The sequence below is a fragment of the Epinephelus fuscoguttatus genome, linkage group LG6 (genome assembly GCF_011397635.1).
Source record: "Epinephelus fuscoguttatus linkage group LG6, E.fuscoguttatus.final_Chr_v1".
In the NCBI taxonomy this organism is placed as follows: domain Eukaryota; kingdom Metazoa; phylum Chordata; class Actinopteri; order Perciformes; family Serranidae; genus Epinephelus; species Epinephelus fuscoguttatus.
Genome location: NC_064757.1, coordinates 34,411,452 through 34,432,119, shown reverse-complemented (window position 1 = coordinate 34,432,119; position 20,668 = coordinate 34,411,452). Strand labels below are relative to the sequence as shown.

General features: G+C 40.5%; 1 protein-coding gene across 1 annotated transcript in view; it reads right to left on the bottom strand.

Moving 5' to 3' along the window:
• The window catches only part of si:dkey-215k6.1 (transmembrane protein 132D), a 427,077-nt gene that overhangs the window by 78,484 nt on the left and 327,925 nt on the right, over positions 1 to 20,668 (bottom strand). Inside the window, exon 6 of the mRNA XM_049578414.1 lies at positions 4,319 to 4,462. Coding sequence (XP_049434371.1) covers positions 4,319 to 4,462 — 144 coding nt within the window. The remainder of the gene's footprint in view (positions 1 to 4,318; positions 4,463 to 20,668) is intronic.

Below are 20,668 nucleotides of genomic sequence, written 5' to 3'. Positions count from 1 at the left end.
GTGGGACAGCAATTTATGTCTAACTGTACCTGAATTCCCTGTAAAGAAGTACTTGTATAATATATATATATATATAAAGGCACTGTGGCTGCATTGCTTGGAAAGGCAAGAGTTTGATCAAGGAGGTAAGAAATGGGGCAAAGATGCATGACCTAAACATGTTTCAGCTTGACTGAAATTGAAGCACTTATCCCAGAGATGTATGACTTCACTTTGTGAAGGAGAGAGTCTGAAGTACAGTCATAGAAATGACTGGTTATCCTATTAAGTACTGGAATCAGTCTGACTCTGAGCTGTAACATAGACACTGTGCTGTCCTGTTGGCAGTGCTAGTTACTGAAAAACAGTAACTAGTTACCGTTACTAGTTACTTCATTAAAAAGTAACTCAGTTACTTGAACCAAAATATACCATATTGCGTTACTGAGAAAAGTAATTTTTTTAGTTACTTCCCCCTTGAAAAAAAACCACTCGACTCAGGACTCTCGTCTTGGCTTGCCACCACGCCATGACCTTGACGCACGCGCTCTAGATGTAGCCTTCTCTCCAATAGAATGGAACTCGGTTTGTAGTGCAAAACATCTCATCAGCAATGTTTCTATCCTCAAGATAATCCACAGACCTTGCTGTGAGCAGTTTCATGTAGGAACTGTTTTCTTTTCTACAGAACTACACCTGCCAACCGCATCCCCATGCAGAAGGAAGCATGCATCTACTCATGGACGAGAAGCTAATGTTCGTGAGAGTGCTAGATGTAAATATTAATGGTGTCCTCCTCGGCTGAGCTGTTACATTAGCTAGCTCAGTGGTGCTAGGTGAGCTAGCAGTAGATGCACGCTTCCCTGTGTGCGGTGATATGGTTGGTGTATTAATTGCGTAGAAAGACAATAGCTCCTACTTTTAAACGTTCACAACAAGGTCTGTGGATTATCTTGAATAACGTGGTCATGATTTCTGGAAAGCCACATTGCTGCAAAGTTTTTAAATGTAGTTTTTAAATGAGTTTTTAAATGAGCACCACAAGCTGAGTGTCATCTAGTTCCATCGTATTTAAGGGAAGGCAGACATCTCTACTGCCGATTTCTCCTACATTCTGCACCTCACACCAAAAATCTACACTGATAAATACCACCACAGGAAAGTGGAAAAACATGTAATTCTAATTCTGAGGTGAACTGTCCCCTTTGAACACTTTATAAACATATATACTCACAAGGATATAATAACACCCAGCTAAACACAAAAATGCACACACAAGCAAGCAACCCCTTCTTACACACACACACACACACACACACACACACACACAGAGCACTAACATTACATCTATCTGAATGAGTTCCTTCCATTTTCAGTGTTGTTATTGATCGTACTTAAACAGCACCACTCCTGTCGGCTTGTACCAGGAAATTGGCTTCATATTGAAACTGTCACAGCAAGGGTGCGTTTCACTCCGGTCCTGAGGGCACAGGGGAGATGTAGCACAAGAGGAATCAATCTTCAGTCCCTGGCATCGGCTTGTTTCTGTAAAAGTATTTTTTAAAAGGTATTTCTGTTTTATTAATTAGTACAGTTGTGTTAGTTTTGGTGGCGGAGCGTTTGAGATTGTCCTTCTTTCAGGTTTAAACTCAAAGCTGTTCTGTCCTTCAGAGACAATGGATCCATGCCAGTTCAATTGTAGCTGCTCTAGCTGACCCTGACCTCTGACCTCCTTGTAGGAGGGATTAAGCTAACAGTAAGGAATGATTACAGAGTCAAAAAGAAAAGCACAAGGGTAATGACATGCATTGAATTTTAGGAATTGGGCTTTTATGCACACAGCATCTTCAACCTTGCTTGGATAAAAACCATATCCATTATCCAGTGTTTCAGTAAACAATTTTTAGACAATTTTTACCACGTTAACTAAATACAGCTATTGCAACCATCTGGATAGGATGCGCAGAGATGGAGTGGACATTTGTGCACATTGCATGTGTGGTGTCTCTTTAAAATAAACTTCTATATTCATGGGAAACATGGGTTTCATCACGAAATCTACTCTAGGTTTATGTAACAAGAGAACTGGGCAAGATTTGGAGAAAAGACTGCGGTTTGAGTTACGTTTTTTTATGTTATGTTATGACGTGACGTATGTGACATTTCACAGGACTGTAACTAAGGGTGCTTTCACACCTGTCTTGTTTGGTTTGGTTCAATCAAACTCAACTTTGTTGTCCCCTAAGTGCAGTTCGTTTGGGCAGGTGTGAAGACAGCAATCACACTAAGGTGCGCACCAAAACAGCTGGAATGAGACCTCCTTGAAGAGGTGGTCTCGGTCTGGTCACAAACAAACTCTGGTGCAGTTCATTTGTGATGAGAACGTGATCCGAACCAACTACAGTCGCATTATGCATTGTTTGGGTTAAACAGTCAAAACATTGTTTTCTAGTTGGAGCCGCGCCTCGTTTTCAAACTGTATGCTTTGACTAAAATGAACAATGACAGCAATATAGTCCACGATGAGCAGCGCTAAAATCAACCTGCGTAGTTGTCCCTCCATTGTGACATTAGAAAGTGTCACATTTATCTTGCAAGTGTACTCTTCTTCAATGTTTTGTTTACTTCCTGGATTTTTGCCACGTGAAAATTCTGACCTTGTGCAAGGCATTTGATCTGGTCCGCTTGTAAATGCTGCCGTGAGAACACGAACCAAATCCAGGCAATAACGAAACTTTGTAAGAAAGTCCCTGATTTGGACCAAAGCAAGACAACTCTAGGTCTGAAAGCACTCTAAACAACATTGTTAAAAACATACTTAGCGTTTCACGCAGGGCACAAACAGCGGCCCTGTCATGTGTTGGACCTATCTGGCACCCCTCCTTCCTGCCTTACTCACACTTTCTCACTCTTTATACTACATCACTGCAGCACATTGCGAGTTATTTAAAAGCCTGGTATGTATACGGTAACAGCATGCTTTGTGTGTCGCTATCAGATGCTGACAGCCACTGACCCAGCTGAGAACGGGCTGTATGAGAGCATTTGTTCTCATGAATACAGGTGAGTGCGCAGACGCATGCACAAAAGCATGAATATTAGGTTATATATTCCTGCCAATAGCTCTGCAATATTCCACTGTTCTACACATCAATGTAAAGTCCGGAAAGAAGAAGACCGTTGACTAATAAATATGGATGTAAACTGTGCAGGTTTAAAAAAATAAATAAAACGAAGGAAACATATTCAATGTATTTCTTAGACCTCGGGGGTATACAGAATGTGTTTGGGTGAATAACACTGAATGTAAACAGAAACTTTGTTTACGAGAAAACTCCACAGGGCAATTGTAATCAGCTGAACAACAAGGTCTTCATACATATTTTTGTTTACAACCTGCTACCAGACCATTTTTCATAATGTCTGAAAGATGAAAAGACAATTTCTACCAAACTTTGGTGTAGCTCACTTATCACACAGTAAACTATGGCATTTCTCTGTCGGCCCCATCTGTTTGACATTTTTGCACGTTTTCATGGCATTTGCATCTGCTTTAATTTACGAAAAAAACTGAACCAAATGTAAATAACCTCCATAAAACAAACAAATGTGTTGTTTTTATGGCAAATAAATGCAGAGTTCTCCACATACTGTAAGAGACTTTCATGTGACATTCAGTAAACAGAAAGTGAGATTAAAAAATGCCTACACACTGTGATAAGTGTCTCATTATGCTCTGTTGCACAAAGTGAATTAGAGAACAACGCAAATCCTCCAAGATTTTAGATTACTGTGATGATTCAAGATGGGTCCCTTGCTGTGTAAAATACCCCCAAGTTTACCTCCTCAGATTATTGTGATTTCCTGCCTGTTCTTTAAACGGTATTTGTATTTTTCAAACTCTTGAGAAAATGATTTCTTAATCCATATTTCACTTACCTGGCAGACCATGACTTAAGACATTTTGTGGATTGCCTGAGCCCATTTTTCACTTTGGCACATGTTCAAAGCAAAATATCAGCTGGTTTACTTTACTGACTTCCCCCAGAATGCACTGCAGGCAGCAACACAGACCAACAGAAATCATTTCAGATTGAAGTACATAATTTATCAAGTTAAAAAACACCTGTGAAGTTATTAATAGTGGGCATCAGATCTTGGATCGTCTTACATTGTGCATGTGTGGCGTGTCCAGTTTTATATCATACAAGTTAGTCGTGTGACATCATTAACAGCAGCTGTGTGTGAGTGTGTGTGTGTGTGTATTGGTAAGAATATGAGCCAAATTTATTCATAACCCAAACATACATATCTCTCTGTGTGCGTTTTGGACACCTACCTTGACCACGTCCACGTCCGTCGAGCTGCAGGTGACCGAGTCGTCCACCTCCCTCACCTGCCCGTCTGTTTCCACGGTGACCAGCTTGATGGGCACTGCGACGCGACGCCCTGTGAGAATGGCTGTGTTCACCACCTCTGTGTCCTACAGAGAGAAGGAAAGAGAAAGAAAGAGTTAAAAGACAAAGACATTTTTGGGGCATCGCTAGTGTAGTGGATAGTGCCGGAGCCCCATGTACAGAGGCAATGCGCGCTGCAGCGGTCACAGGTTCGACTCCGGCTTGCAACCATTTGCTGCATGTCACCCCCGCTCTCTCTCTCACCCCATTTCACTCAATCCTGTACATTAAAGGCAAAAAGCCCCAAAAAAATCTTAAAAAAAAAAAAAAAAAAGACAAAGACATTCTTGAACCCTGAGTTTCTTCCTGTAGGCACTATATTACATAGAATGCAGTTATTACACTACACTGTGCTATTACCGTAAAACTTCAATTAAAAGCCTCATCCCAGTTAATCGCCCAGTCACTTTTACAAGCCACACATTGACAAATAAATGCCAGTCTCAATTAGACGCCTGGTCTAATAGCCAGGCAGTTCATTTTTTCTTTTTAACAGAAGTTCTGATGTATAAAACTGCGTCACTGGCGACCTCAGTTATTCATATCCCTTTAGTCTGTAAGGGTCCACAGACTTAAAGAATCAAAAGGGTTCTTCATAAAGAATGAATCCAAGTTGTGAGCATTGTTTTAACAGGATAAAGTGGCGTTGTGTCGGTATGCTGGGTAACTCTCTCTTTCTCTGTCTGTTCGAGCTAGATTAAATAAATTATTCATAATTAATATGTTATCTGAAGCCTATTTTTTACACATGTAATATCCATACTGGTTGAAATAAAAAATTTGATTGTAACTCCCATCTTTGCCGAGCAACAGATTTATGTGAAATGAATGGCCTGTCCCAAATGTAGGCCTGTTGATTTAAGTGATTTAAGCAAATAATAGCATGGGCTACTAATTGAAGTTTTATGGTATACTACAGCCAGAAATGGAAAGTAACTATTAACACTTTTAAACCACCAGATGGTGGTTGCTGTATACAGGGATAAAAGAGGCAAAGGGAATTGAGATACACCATTTCCATTATTTTAGTTTTAACAATTTAATTTAAAAAATATCCAGAATTATTTCAAGTCCAGATGAAACAGCATTTAAAGAGTATCTAGCGTCAGTATCTTGAGGTATTTCTGAGTGAAACAAGATAGGCAGGTGAGACATAACCTTGGCAGGAATATGATTTTGTCATTGAAAAGTGGGCGTGTCATAAAAGTGAGGTCAAGATGGGATAGTAGCAGCCGTCAGAGAAAGACAAATGAAGCCCATTGTTATTTGCTGAAGCAGTCTACTGGAATGTGCCTTGAATCGATGACTTTATTCCGAACCAAAATAAGAATATAAAAAAAAAACATAATGAAAAATAAACAAGACAAAGATAACAGGAGTAGGTAAAAGTAAAACTTATTTGTCCCTACCCCCTTCTTACATTTCTTCTTTTATGCATATATTATTTAAAATTATTTTAAATTTATTTACGACTATACAGCTATCTGCAGTCTATTTACCACGCTATTAAATAAATAAGGAATAAACCCAGTTTATTTACAGTCCGAGTACCACCCAGTGTTACAAAATAAACATGCACTCCCCTAACACAACCTTTCCTCATCTATATATCTGCCAAAAATACCTTAAGATGTGCATAATGCACATACTCCAGAGCTGTCACAGATACCACTTTCCTGAAAGTGAATGCATCCTAGCCAGCAGGCAGTAACCACAGTATTTAAGGGAAAAGAAGACACCCTGTAGTAGCATGCTGCTGCCAGCTAGTTAACTTAATCTGAGCTCTGGATGGCTAAAAGTTGCAGATTGATTGATGGGTGGATGTCATATTGGTTGAAACTGGTTGGTTCTAACTTGACTGGATTTTGATATATGGGTACGAAGAAATTTACTTTTTTATTTTTTGGCATATGTTGTTAGATAGGTGAACAATATGACCAAATACGTGATGTAAAAGGGTTAAAAAGGCAGTTTTCATTTAATCTCTTATTCATTCATTCATTCATCTTCTAACCGCTTCATCCTCTTGAGGGTCGCGGGGGGGCTGGAGCCTATCCCAGCTGACATCGGGCGAGAGGCAGGGTACACCCTGGACAGGTCGCCAGACTATCGCAGGGCTGACACATGGAGACAAACAACCATTCACGCTCACATTCACACCTACGGACAATTTAGAGTTATCAATTAACCTAGTCCCCAATCTGCATGTCTTTGGACTGTGGGAGGAAGTCCCACAGTGGGAGGAAGCCGGAGTGCCCGGAGAGAACCCACACTGACACAGGGAGAACATGCAAACTCCGCACAGAAGGGCTCCCACGCCTGGGATCGAACCAGCAACCCTCTTGCTGTGAGGCGAGAGTGCTAACCACCACACCACCGTGCCGCCCTTAATCTCTTGTATTCTGGTGAAATTATTTTGTGTTTCCTCACTCTGTTTCTAACTCTTTTTGCCTATTCCCACTTTATGTTCGAGACAAAGTTCACTTTTTGTTGTTCCTTTTTAGACAACATGCAGTTAACATGTCATAAACATGAAATTTAGCCCTCGTGCTGGTTTGTGAGCTCCAGCATATCTCCACCCGATGTGCATGAGAGGGAAGACGTGACTGAAGACGGTGAAAGACGCAGGAGGAGAGACAGGAATAAACAAGTAACAGAGACCAGGGGAGAGTTTTAAAGGGGGGAGGGGGGGGGGGGGTTGTGTGATTATAAACCTCACGATTAATGTAATCAGCATGATTACATTTGATTAGATCCTTCGAACAAAAATAGCACAAACAAACCGGCACATACACACGCTCACACACCTCAGAGCGCAGTGTGCCAGCGTCAATCTTGATTATTTGGCATTGAGTTTCCAAGGGGGCATTTATCACCACCAACACACACACACAAGCCTGATTACGGGGTGTTTCGCTGGGCCCACTGTTTCTGGATGGGAAGTGTGTTTGCGTGTCTCTGCTTTTTGACTCTGGTGGGATTCAGCTGAGCATACAGGATGCCAGCAGAGAAGATGAAGAAGAAATGCAAAATAAATGCACTGCATTGTCCATCGTTCACTGTGTGTCTCCAGACACAGATTGCATTGAAATGGTTTCAATCCAAAATGTTCTGCACCTTGAGTGTACGGGAATGTGTGTGTTCCTGTATGTCTGTCTTTGTGGGGAAAATTTGTAGATCTTGTGAATAGGCTGCACTTTTTAACCGGCAGTATTTGGATCCTTTACTTAAGCAAAAGTCCAAGATACTTAATTACAAGTAAAAGTTGTGCATTCCCAATCCTTTCCTTTTCAACTGTCAACTTCAGTCTTCTTCAGAAGTGTCATCTGACATGCGTCGTGATGTGTCTTTATCAGCTGGTGTTTCCTTGAAGGCCTGACCGGCCTGGCAGATCTGTCAGATTGCCAAGGCCCCCACTGCCTGATGGTCTCTGGAGGAGAGAGTCCCAGGTGTGAGACAGCATGAAAGCCCCCTCATCCCGGTTGATGGTGTCCCTCGCCTGCTTCCTGATCTCTATGGCCTTCTTGATCCAACGTTTAAATTTGTTGCTTTCTGATCAGCTGATAAAGACACGTCACGACGCACGTCAGATGGCACTTTTGAAGAAGACTGAAGTTGACAGTCCAAACATGTCAAGGTAAAGCAACATCTCCTAATCTCGTTGTCCGAAAAAAGAAAAAACCTCTTCACTACTTAACTGAGTAGACAAAATGAACCTAATCAAGTTATTTTTACTTTTCCTGCAAAGTTCGACCCTGAAAGCCTCATCTGGAGAAATTTAAGGGATGCTGGAAAACATAATGATTTCAATGCTGCAATGTTTCAGTGACTAGACTTTCATCAGGTACGGCTAGTCACAGAAATTTGCAGCATTAAAATCATTATTTTTGCAAATTAGGCAGTGTGCGGGAGTTTTTTCTACAGGGTTTCTTCTCCTACGCACCTGTTTAGAAATAGATGTGTAAAATATAGCTTATGTCTAAGCTCTAAAACATCCCAACCTTTGGTGCCACAGTATTTTCTGTATAAATGTGTTCCTGTGTTTCAGACATGCAGCCTTCCAGTGCTTTATTTGGAGGGTGTCAATACAGTTTGATGCATATCTTACTATATAATGATGAAAACTGTCTGTCTGTGTGTCTGTTCCACGTTTTTCTCCTCACTGACTTGGTCAATCCATGTGAAATTTGGCACAGTGGTAGAGGGTCATGGGAGGATGCGAATGAAGCAATATTACATCAATTGGCCAAAGGAGATTGAAATTGCAAACTTTGAATGGGCATATCTCATGCCCCGTATGTTGTAGAGACATGAAACTTTGCACAGAGATGCCTCTCCTCATGAGGAACAAATCTGCATCAAGAACCCATAACTTCCGGTTATATAGATTTTCCGCCATTTTGAATTTTTTGAAAAACACTTAAAGTCGATCTCTTCCTAGGAAGTTTGAGCGATCTGCATGAAACTGGGTGAACATAATCTAGGGACCAATATCTAAAGTTCCCTCTTGGCAAAAGTTGGAAAACTTACTAAAACTGAGCTTCTATAAGGCAATGAATATTGTGGAGGGCGTGGCTCATCACATAAAGGTGTATAACATCTCAAGGGTTTCACCCATCACCACGCAACTTTGTAGGCATATGACCACACATAATCTGAGGGACCCCTCCATTACTGACCCCATCAAACAAAATGGGGGCGCTAGAGAGCTAATTTCTTATCTAGGCCTAACCGCCATATGGATTTTTACTAAACTTGGTAGATATGTAGAACAGGACGCCTCAAGGTGACTGGAGAAATTTAACTCTAATTGGCAACTGGGTGGCGCTATAACAACAGAAAAATGCTTAAAAATGGCTAAAATGCGACCGATCGCTGTGGCTCCCCCTGTGGACCAATGTTGTTGTTTTTTTCTAATTTTTGGTATGACTAAGTCATGGTATGGTATGCTGTACGTAATCACGGAAACTGTCAGTGTGTCATTCTGTCAGTGTGTCATTCTGTCTGTCCCACGTTTTTCTATTCACTGACGTGGTCAATCTATGTGAAACTGCACATAGGCATTGAGGACTGTCATAGGTAGAAGGTGACAAAGCTACCAATGGGTATGGACTCGTGTTATAAGAGCAGCAAAATGTGTGCACAGTGAGCATGTGGTCAAGCAAGACAGTGAGACTGCAGATGTGCTCAGTGCAGACAGCTGTTGATGATCTGAAATCAGAGAATACTGTCGTTTTTTTAAAAGCTTCTTCTTTCATTAACCTACTTCGATTAATAAACATGTGGAACCAGGCAAGATGCCCCAAGAAAACACTCTTTCTATTAGCCAAAAAAGATTTGAAGCCACTGGGTTCATCTTCAACAGTGCTTTGTAGTTTACAAGTTTCCCTTATGTTCTTTTTTAAATATAATATCTTAATCTAAAAAAAACAACTACTAAGTTTATCTGTCAAATAAATGCAGTGTGTATCTGTGATGTGAAATTACATTTTCACGTTGCTACAGTAACGGGGAGGACACAGGATGATGCAGGATGTCAGCAAGGATCCTCACAAGAAAATGTGGGGCAGACGTGAAAACTCAAAACCATGATATGACATAATGTCATGTCACAGACACAGTTACACATGCTGTATGTAAAAGTCTACACAAAGATGCATATGAACACAAATAACACAAATTAACCTAAAAGGATAGGACCTCACACTTAACACACACACTCAAAGGTTTAAGCGCATGTGATCAGTGACAAGTTGCCGAATGCCCTATCCCTCTCTGCCACACACCATTCACTGACCTTTACTTAATGAGAGCTCTCTCTCTCTCTCACACACACACACACACACACACACACACACACACACACACACACACAAAGACACTTTCTTAATCTGTAATTGTCTTATTTTTACCTCTCTCCTTCTTACACTCTGCTCAGCCTTGCCTGAAATCAGAAATAGATACTGTAGATATAAACCATGGCAGGACAGAGTTCTGCAGGTTGAAGGTGAGAAACAGGTGAGGGGAAGGAGGAAGAGGAGGAGGAGGAGAAGTGGGGACAAACAGGATTAAAAGCATGGAAAAGATGAAAGAGGGAGCGCAGGAGAGGAAGATGAAGGGCACAAAGAAAGTAGACGTGCAGAGAAAACAAAATGACGAATTAACGGGAAGCTTCTTCTTCTTGTGCCTCGAGGAGAGGAGAGCAGATGGAGGGATAAAAATCAAAGAGGAAGAGTGGATGTGTTTGTGTTAGTATGTAGCCTATATGTGCATGTTAAAATGTATGTTTATGTGTGTGTGTGTGTGTGTGTATCCCCGGGGCAGCAGCCTATAGTAGTGCCACAGATAACATCATCTTTAGATCTGTGTTATCTACACCATAGGTCAATGACAACAAGAAAACATATATTTTTGAAGAAATAAATAAAGAGAGTTATTGGATGTTCTTATATTTAATAGCAGTCTCCTGCAAAAACCCTTAAGGTTTAAGAGAATTTAAATTTGCAGGGAAGTGGCCATTAGATTTTTTATGTTGTGTGTTGTTGTGTGGAGCTTTTCTTTATCTGATTCGAGGCTCTACAGGCAGAGGTGGTGTGTGTTGTAAGGTATCTGTTAAGGCGGCTGAAATGGCACAAAAGCACAGAATCTAATAAAAGTAAAAACATTTGGAGAAAGCACAAGCAACTGAAGAAAACATCCTCTCAAAAAGCTAACACAATGAAAGTGAACTGAACACAGTGGAAGTTTAAAGGAGACAACTGGTGAGCATGCTGGTAATTCATAACACTAGCACGCCAAACTCTGGGATTGCATCTTCAGAGTCAATCACATGATGTCATTTTCCCATAGACTTAAATTGCGAAAGAAACATCTGTAAATCATAGATTTACAGATCTAAACTGACTGTTACAACCCCTACAAAATGACTCATTTCACTGTGGAGGTATGATCCATTCAGTCCAATAACATTTAGAAAGTCTGGAGCTGCACCATCAATTCATGTTGTCCCTGTTGAAGTTAGCAGAAGGCTAAACCGAAAGTTAGCCACTCCTCTGGGGAAAGTCTCCAGTGCGATTCCTCTACAGGCCCCATGATGCAGAAGATTCAGGCAATTTATACTCAGGAAGTCAAAGTTTTTTGGCTTCATGCACCAATGAGCAACTTTTCTCGGGGCTCCGCTGAGGGTTGAGCCAAGTACTCGGATGAAACGAGTATTTGGTACAGATAGTGTCCTTCTGTACAAATATATCCGCTGAGTAGAATGTGTCAATATCCTTACTCCTGGTAGGAGGAAATCTTAATTTGTGTTCAATGTCTTATTGCTGTGATCAAAAATGATCTGAAGCTCAATCCTGAGATTGTTCTGCAAATACATGTTAACAGATAATAAATATAGCAACTTCAAACCATATCAATATTCATTAATTTTCCATAACCGCTTATCCTCTTGAGGGTCATGGGGGGACTGGAGCCTATCCCGGCAGACATTGGGCGAAGGGCAGAGTACACCCTGGACAGGTCACCAGACTATCACAGGGCTGACACATGGAGACAGACAACCATTAATGCTCACATTCACACCTACGGACAATTTAGAGTCACCAATTAACCTGCATGTCTTTAGACTGTGGGAGGAAGCCGGAGTACCCTGAGAAAACCCACACTGACACAGGGAGAACATGCAAACTCCACATGGAAACCAAAAACCCTCTTGTCATGAGGCAACAATGCTAACCACTGAACCACTGTGCCACCCAATATCAATATCTGCTTTCTGAATTCAGATACGGATACATAATTTTGATGGTTAAACAGATATGGACCCAGCAAATGGTGTACTCGCTCATCCCTAGCTCCGCCACAATGCTATATCCTGTTCTCTTTACACATCCATGGTGCTAGCATGTTCCCTTATGGCTAGCATGTTAGCAGTTAGCTCATGAGCTATGGTAGTTTACCAACCAGCCCTGCGAGTATAGTCCCTACATCATGGATGTATTTTGCTGTGTAACTTTCGTGTGACTGGGCTTTACTACCCCGTCCAGAGGGACACTGGTAGTGTATTTGCATGGGTCAGCAGGCGTCAGCTAATCTGAGTTGAACACTAACTGGTTTTGCATCTCTTGGTATCTCTAATAGGGGTGGAAATGTAATTGAATTATATTCATGTTTAACCATAATTGAAGTGACTCCCTGAGGAGAGAGAAGGTAGGTGATGCAGAGGGCGTCACAGTGTCAGTGTGAGCACACACAGAGGAGAGGACTTAAACCAAATCATGGAACTATGTTCGACTGAATTCTCTCCTAACTGTAACCTGTCACGATCATCTAATACGAACAGGTTCTAAACACAAGTTCAGAAGTTCTGCCTGGGTCCTACTGAGCTTGTACTCAACAAGCAGACTGTCACTGCAAGTCCCTTATTAACCTTAATGTTAATAACAATTTGAATTTACTAGCACATGCAAAGATGAATCACAGAGAGCAGGAGACAAAAAGAGAGGAACAGAGATGAGACAGAGAGAGAAGTGGAGTGAAAAAAGCAGAAAATTAGAAAAATAGAAAAAGTGGGGAAAAAAACAGATAAAAACACAGCGGGAGGAAGAATATTAGAGCGAGAGCAAAGGAGACCGAAAGAGAGACAGAGAGAGAAAAGGAAAGAATTTCATGCCTGTCCAAGGGAATTATTAAGTGGCTCGTCAACAACTGGCTCCCTACTGCCTTCAAAAGCTGCTCCACACTGCACTGAGATAAGCTCAGAGGAGGTGTGTGTGTGTGTGTGTGTGTGTAGGGGCGGTGAGGTCTTGTGTGTTGAGTATTTCTATGTATGAATGAATCTGAGTTCATGTAGGTTCCTGCACCTGTGCATTTGTATACGTGTGTGCATGTGTGCCAGCATGTGCACGAGTGAGTCAGAGACGTGGGATGAAAGAGGGAGAAATAAAGAGAATAGATGTGTGTGCACGTGCACATATGCATCCGGTATGCACCGACAAATACGTTTGTGTGTGCATGCTGCAGAGAGAAGTGAAGTCTAGGAAACAGCCTCTGTTCTCAGTGAAGCTTATCCATGCATGTATGCACGTGTGTGTCTGTGTGCGCGCCGTAAAGTGTGTGCAATTTAAAGTGAAGCAACTAGAGCGAGACCACCCATCACAGGCGCACACACACACACACACACACAGACACACAATGTCACGCACACGTGCACACACAGTGTTGTAAAACAGTTGACACAGTGAAAAAACTGGAGCTTTTTGCTCTTCTGTACAAATTCAGTTCCAACTGTGACTTACAATAAGAGTATGTAAGCAGTTCTCTTTCTGTCTCTCCCTCCTTCTCCATCAGTCTATCACTCTCTTTTTCTCTCTTCCTCTGTCTGCCTCTCCCTCTCTCTTTCTTGTGCTCTCACACACACCTACACACACACAGAGGAATCAAAGTGCCATCGAATCTATGACTGTGCTTCCAGTAAATGCACACAGACATACACACAGAAAAACATATCTGCCCAATCTGCTTTCCTGTTCATTCCTTAAATTGTCAAGTTTCTCATTTGGGGGAAATTGCTCGGAACATATACGACGCTCAGTCTCCCTTTGCTCTCATTGTGACCTTTTCACCACAGTCTGATGACACAAACACTGTGGCCGTGGGCGTCATCTTCTGCTGCTCTAATGAAGTAAAACCTCTAAATTGTGTGATTTGAGAGGAAAAGACAACAGAGACCCTATAGCCCTTCTTACAAAGAGGTAAATGCACTGTACACCCGAATGATTTCTATTTATATTTAGTTATTATAAATTATATTATAAGGTACATTATAAAGTTATTAAATAGTTTAAATTAAAGGGAGTCAAAGGGCAGCTGGTTTGACTGTCATAAGGTCATTAAACACTTTACCCGCCAGAGTATTATTATTATTATTGTTGCCAGCCACCGCCAGCATTTTTGCTCATATTTAATAATCTTTCAAGACCCACAGAATCATTTGTTCTATGAATATGTAAACAGTATATAATGAAACTGAAGAACAGACCCTCTGTTTTAAAACACACACAAAAAACATTTTATTCTATCTTATTCCATCCCTTTTTATCAACATTTGAATTTGTGCTTTTCATTAAAATTATTATTATTTTAATTTTTTTGAAAATTATTTTTAGTATGTTATTTTATTATTTATTTATTTTTATTATCATTTAAAAAAACAATATTTTGGACAAAAAACTGAGAAATTGCAGTAATTTTCAAGTATAAAATCAATTCAACATTTTCATTTTTTCTCATTTCCTTATGTCAATTTGAATTGTATAAATAAAAATACATAAATTAAAAAAAAAAAAAAAAAAAAAGTCTGTTTGAGGTTTGGCAGAAGACGCTGTCACACTCAGTGTCAGTACTGTCGATCACATTTCGTCCCACCAAACTCGTTTGCTTCTTCATCCAAATCAGATTCAGAATGTTGATCAAAACAGGAACTGTCAGAGGCTGCGTCCGTCAACACCTCCATGGCTTGCGCGACCTTAAACTCTTCCATCGGCGCTGGCATTTTCGTGCAGTTACCAAACAAATCTTATAACTGTGAAAACAGGGATTGTCTAAACCTAATCACTTAGTTTCTGCAACTAAACCTAATGAGTCTGTGGCTGTTTAACAACGTTGGATATGCCACAATTTAATGAGCTGATAATGGATTTGGACCTAGCAGTAGGTGTGGCAAGCCCCTCTTTACCCATATATGGGAGGCTGAAAATGGGCATTTCACAGTTTAAGACATACTATTTTTTCTACACAGTTACGTGCTGTATGTGTGTGCGTTGTATACCCACAGGGCACACTGTGTTGAATTAAAAGAAATCAATAAATCAGTCTCTGTCCCTTTGGCTATATTCCACGCCTGTCACTGGCATGCTGACACACACACACACACACACACACACACACACACACACACACACACACACACACACACATACACCAACACAAACATGCTAACATTCTGCTGAAACAAAGCCACATATTGACATAAAAGTACATTAAAGTCGCTTAATTTATTGACAAATTAAACCAATTAGCTAATTGAGAAAATTCTTAATGAAGTAACTGGCTTTTACAGCAGGAAGTGACAGATGCCCTCCAGTTACAGACAGGAAATTTCATCCAAACCTTGACTTTGTGTCGTTGTGTAATCACTGTTGGCATTTACCTGTGGGCACATGTATAGTGCATACACACATGTAGGGCAGGACGCATTGCATTAGTTCAGGATTCAATTGCACTGAAGTCAATCGTGAGGGTTGCTGCTTTCCATTTCCTGTGTTAGATGTGTGACACTGTAAATCTTTTAACCAGCTACAACCATTGTTGCCATACAAAACATGTGATGGGGAAGAAAATATTAAATACGGAAAAGACAGACAAGAAAAGACGAGATGAAGACTTCAAGACAGGCTTTGTGAGAGGAAATAAAAGCATAGTAGAATTCAAGGATGAGGGAGAGGACAGGAAGAGAGAAGTTTTATGATTCCTGAGAACCTTCATTTATGTCTTGACACAAGAATGGCTATATGAATGGGCTACAGGCTAAGTGAGAGCAGCGTAATCTGATGGTTTATTGAGTGTTTGAACAGGGGCAGAGCAGTGAAATACTAAAAAGTGTATTCATCTGAATGTATTTACAGTATCTGAAAGAGCAGAGCAGAGTGAAATTAAGAATTAGCTGTGGTCTCTGTGGCTAAAATGCTGTTCTTCTCATTAGATTGGTTTTCTTTGAATGTTTTCTGTTGGATCTTTATCTCACTACACTGCTCTCACAATGTTATCTTTTCTGCACTTTTTGTCCCTGCTCCTCCTCACCCCTTTCTTACCTTCAACCTGAAATTCTTGTTTGTTATATATCTGATTGTAAGAGAGAGGAAACACAACAGAATTAAACACAAAGAAAGCTTGTGTGCGCGAGAGCGAGTGTGAACTATGCACTGAGAGGCCACAGCAGAAGGCCAGAGACATAACTTACGGGTCCACGTGCACGTGTGCTGTTTATTGCATTATATGTGGCATTAATAAAGCAATAAAGTCACTGAAGGTGTGCATGTGTGCAAATCAGATGTTCATCATGTTACTGCTCCAATTCCATTTTCACGGCTGGGTTAACACATTAATTGAGGTTGTTACGAGTCCAGTTATCTCGCTGCATTGACATAAACTTGGTTTATGTACTTTATAAACGTGTTATTTCAATCAAGCAACATGCATATTGTGTATATATTTAAAGATATGCGATGATAAAAAAAAGAAAAGAAAATTCAGATCATTGCTGGTGCTGAAATTAGAATCTTAGAAGACTTAAGTATTAATAAAGTTCCAACAACCGCAGCTAAATATAAAGGTAAAGGTCAAGTATAGATTTAAATCTATATATAGATGATAATACCTGTCAAGCAAGAGCATGCTCAGCACATAAAAGCACATAAGAAGGTAATTTAGTATAGAAAAAAGACGTAAGAGTTCAACACATATTAACACAGGTAACTGTCAGGACCTTGAGTTAATCTAAAACGCGTTATATTTTATTTTTTCTTTAAAGCTTTTTTTCCCCTCTGTCTCACTCAGTTGTCACATCTGCCCAACCTGTACAAAGTGTTTTTTCAGTGTGAGTGTGTGTGTGTGTGTGTGTGTGTGTGTGTGTGTGTGTGTGTGTGTGTTAGCGCAAACACGTGCATCTGTGTGTGTGAGGGCTCAGCTGTGAAAGGAAAATTGGTTGAAGGCACTTAGCTGCAATTTACTACAGACCCATTAAACACATCAAGTGTATCGCACTTTCTTCCTGTGTGTGTGTGTGTGTGTGTGTGTGTGTGTGTGTGCCTGCATGTGTGGTGTGGCCCTAGACAGTATTTTATATTTAACTGCCTTAATATACTGCTCATGCTGACTGTAAGGAGTCAAAGTATTCACACATATACTTGGATAGTGATAGTTTTCATTAGATGTTTTAAATAAACACATTTTACTTGAAAAGTGACCAAAATAAAAGCTGGAAAACAGGTGCAGTGACGTCAGCTACAGTCTACTCTGATTCCACAGAAGAATATTGAATCATTCAAAGATTAATTAATTTCCACAAGTTATTACGGCTAGAGTCGTCCAGATAGAGTTTCGTTTTGTTTTAGTTTTTTTTTGTTGCCTTGACTAATGATATTTTGATTTAGTTGTTAAAATTAAATTAGTGTTGTTATTATAATGGGCAGTCTCAAAACACAAAAATGAAACGTAAATGAGACTACAAATGTTATTTGCTGAACACAGGAGCTGCTCCTGTACTGCTGCCTCGATCAGTTAGTTGTTTGTGCTGTTGTGTTACTTTGGTGAATCTGAACCAACTACATTACATGCCAAAGTCACACAATAAAACAAACAAACTCACTGATTAAGGCAGTGAGTGGTCCAGCAGCTCCTGTGTTCAGCCATTTTAAATTCCTGTGTTTCTCAAAGGAGTCTGGCTTTGAAGAGAGTGTTTAAAAGGCTTCAGTTCCTCATCGGTAAGAGTTGTCTGATGGCAACGTAAAGCAGTGAATATTCTCAATATGGTGTACGTACGTTTTAACTATTTTTTTTTTTTAACGTTATCCTTTTATAGATGGTCAAATATGTTTTATTCCTGCCCCCATCCACAGCAGTGCATTGCTTACTTTTTGTGGGGCTCCTACAGCCTGCTTCTCCAAGCAGGTGAGTTCTACTGTATGTTATACACTGACAGTGGATAAGTACCTCATAAAATCCCACGTCTAGAGATCTGAACAATCCCTTTAAGGTTTGGGAAAGATCATCTTTGTGATCATGAAACAATTTTGGTTGTTGGAAAAGACAGGAAGTGATGTTTGGTCTTCGCTGTCAAAGTTGCTGAGCGGTGCCACAATTTATTTTGGAAAGGACAGTAATTATTTGATTGAGTGAAAATGAACAATGAAGTTCAACGACATAATTTTATTAGACGTGAACAATAGACAGTACTCTAGGTAACTTTCCCCATGCATAGTGCGAGTTAGGTTGAACCGTGAGGAGCAAGTGGCACTTCATTACCCACTATACAACTGTGTTCCCCTACACAGCTACAGATAGGTAACTGCTTTACAGCAAAACAGTTAAAACCTGATACTGAACACTACTTTGTGATCTTCATTATCATCATCATCCCTGACTCAAGTGTTCTTGATACAAAAAGACAGCAGGAAATTAAGCTTGACCACCAGCCAGAGGGGAGTGGTTTAGAGAGTAGAAAGCATTCAGAGGAGTTAGAGTCTAAAGAGAGAGAAGTTGCTATTTGGCCACGACTGATTATATAAGTGTTATTTTTTTATATCCAAATAGTTACATCTAACCATCCAACCTCTGGCCTTAACATCACTGAATCAGATTTTTCCAGTTATTCCTAAAATAAAAAATGTATTTCACATTGCTGACTGTTGTATGCCGTATTACCAACAACAGATTGTTTAACTTTACCCATGTTGGCTCTGTTTCTTTCCTAATATGCATCCTTTTACCTTCTCAGAAACATTTTCACAGAGAAGTTCTGGGAAAAGCTTGGTTTAGCACTTGGTCTTGTTGAAGTAAATGAACCTCGACTTAAGCTGATATTGTGATTCAGCAGAGCAGCTGCCCGGTGCCACATAAGTCAATACTGTTTACTAGAGACTGTCTTTCTAATGTGCAAACTGTTGTATCATCAATATCACATCAGTGCCTCGCGTCTATGAACACAGACAGTCTGCACATGTGTGTATCAGTATGTGTTCGTCCTTGAATGTCCGCACAAAGATGGAAAACAATGAGTGCATGTAGAAGCATGTAAGAGTCCAGAATATGATTATAAACAGGATAAGACTCATAAATGGGTTATTCATGTCCATGTCATCACACTGTGACAGCAGTTGGTGTCTTTGGATTTCAGTCAACCACAACACCAAACACAAATTGTTGCCACTGTGATAAACAAGAGATTCATTGTTTTTTGGTACTGCAATGACACAATTAAAATGAAGTCTCATTTTCTCGTTTGATTTCAGACAGACATTCAACTGTTTGACGAACACATTTTCATTGTTTAATGAAGGTAGCCAAACAGAAGCACTGTTATCATCAAAAGGATTCCCAATGGGAAGTCAGGCAGGGACTTGGAATAGCTGAACTGAGGCTAACTGAGGCATATGGGATCTTTTTTATCCTTTAGACCGCAAACTGAAAACCGTTGGGGGTCACAGGTTGTCCTTTTTATGTCTTCATAGGTTGGCAACCTCAACAGGGCAGGTCTTACATAATATAAGCAAACACCAAGGGAGGAGAGTACAGATATGTGCATTCATTCATTTTCTGTAAGCTCTTGTCCTGTTTCCTGGTTGTGACAAGACGAGGCGCGGTACACCCTGGACAGGTCACTGGACTATCACAGGGCTGACACATAGAGACAGACAACCATTCATGCTCACATTCACACCTACGGACAATTTAGAGTCACCAATTAACCTGCATGTCTTTGGACTGTGGGAGGAAGCTGGAGTACCCAGAGAAAACCACAGGGAATACATGCAAACTCTGCACCTTAGGGTTCCCCTACCCTGGGGTTCGAACAGTGAGGCTGTGTTTCTGCCTGTGTTTATTTGTTAATCTTAATGAACTGAAACAAATGCAGGGTAGTGGTTGACATGAGAGGAGGGCGTATTGATTGGCAGCAGAGGGCATTCAGGTATGTTGTGACCCATCAGTGGCTGATAGAGCCATAAGGCTCAGTGGTAATTAAATCCCCTTAACCTTAAATCCAATCTACCTATGCCATAATAACACTCAGTAGGTCTTCCTTACTGCTATAGTGATATTTAAGGAGAAAACTGAAAGACTTTTACACATCTGGTTTGTTTTTCATCATGGTGTCTCCCTCTCCTTGCTTTTCAATCCCAGACAAAAACACACACATATACCGCTCAGGGCTTTCTGTGTTGACTCTCACTGACTTTTCTGTAGCTGTTCTAGATTCTGCCATCGATCATCTGCTAACCACTCTAAGTGAGGGTCAACCTTCTGTTAAGTGTTAATAATTTTGGGGCAGTAGCTCAGTGTATAGGGACTTGGCGTGTGGGCCCAGATGGTGGTCGTACCAGAATTGGAGTGTAGACTGGAATCTGGAAAGGTCCTGTTGCTATTTAGCAAGGCACCAAACCCCCACCTGCTCAGCA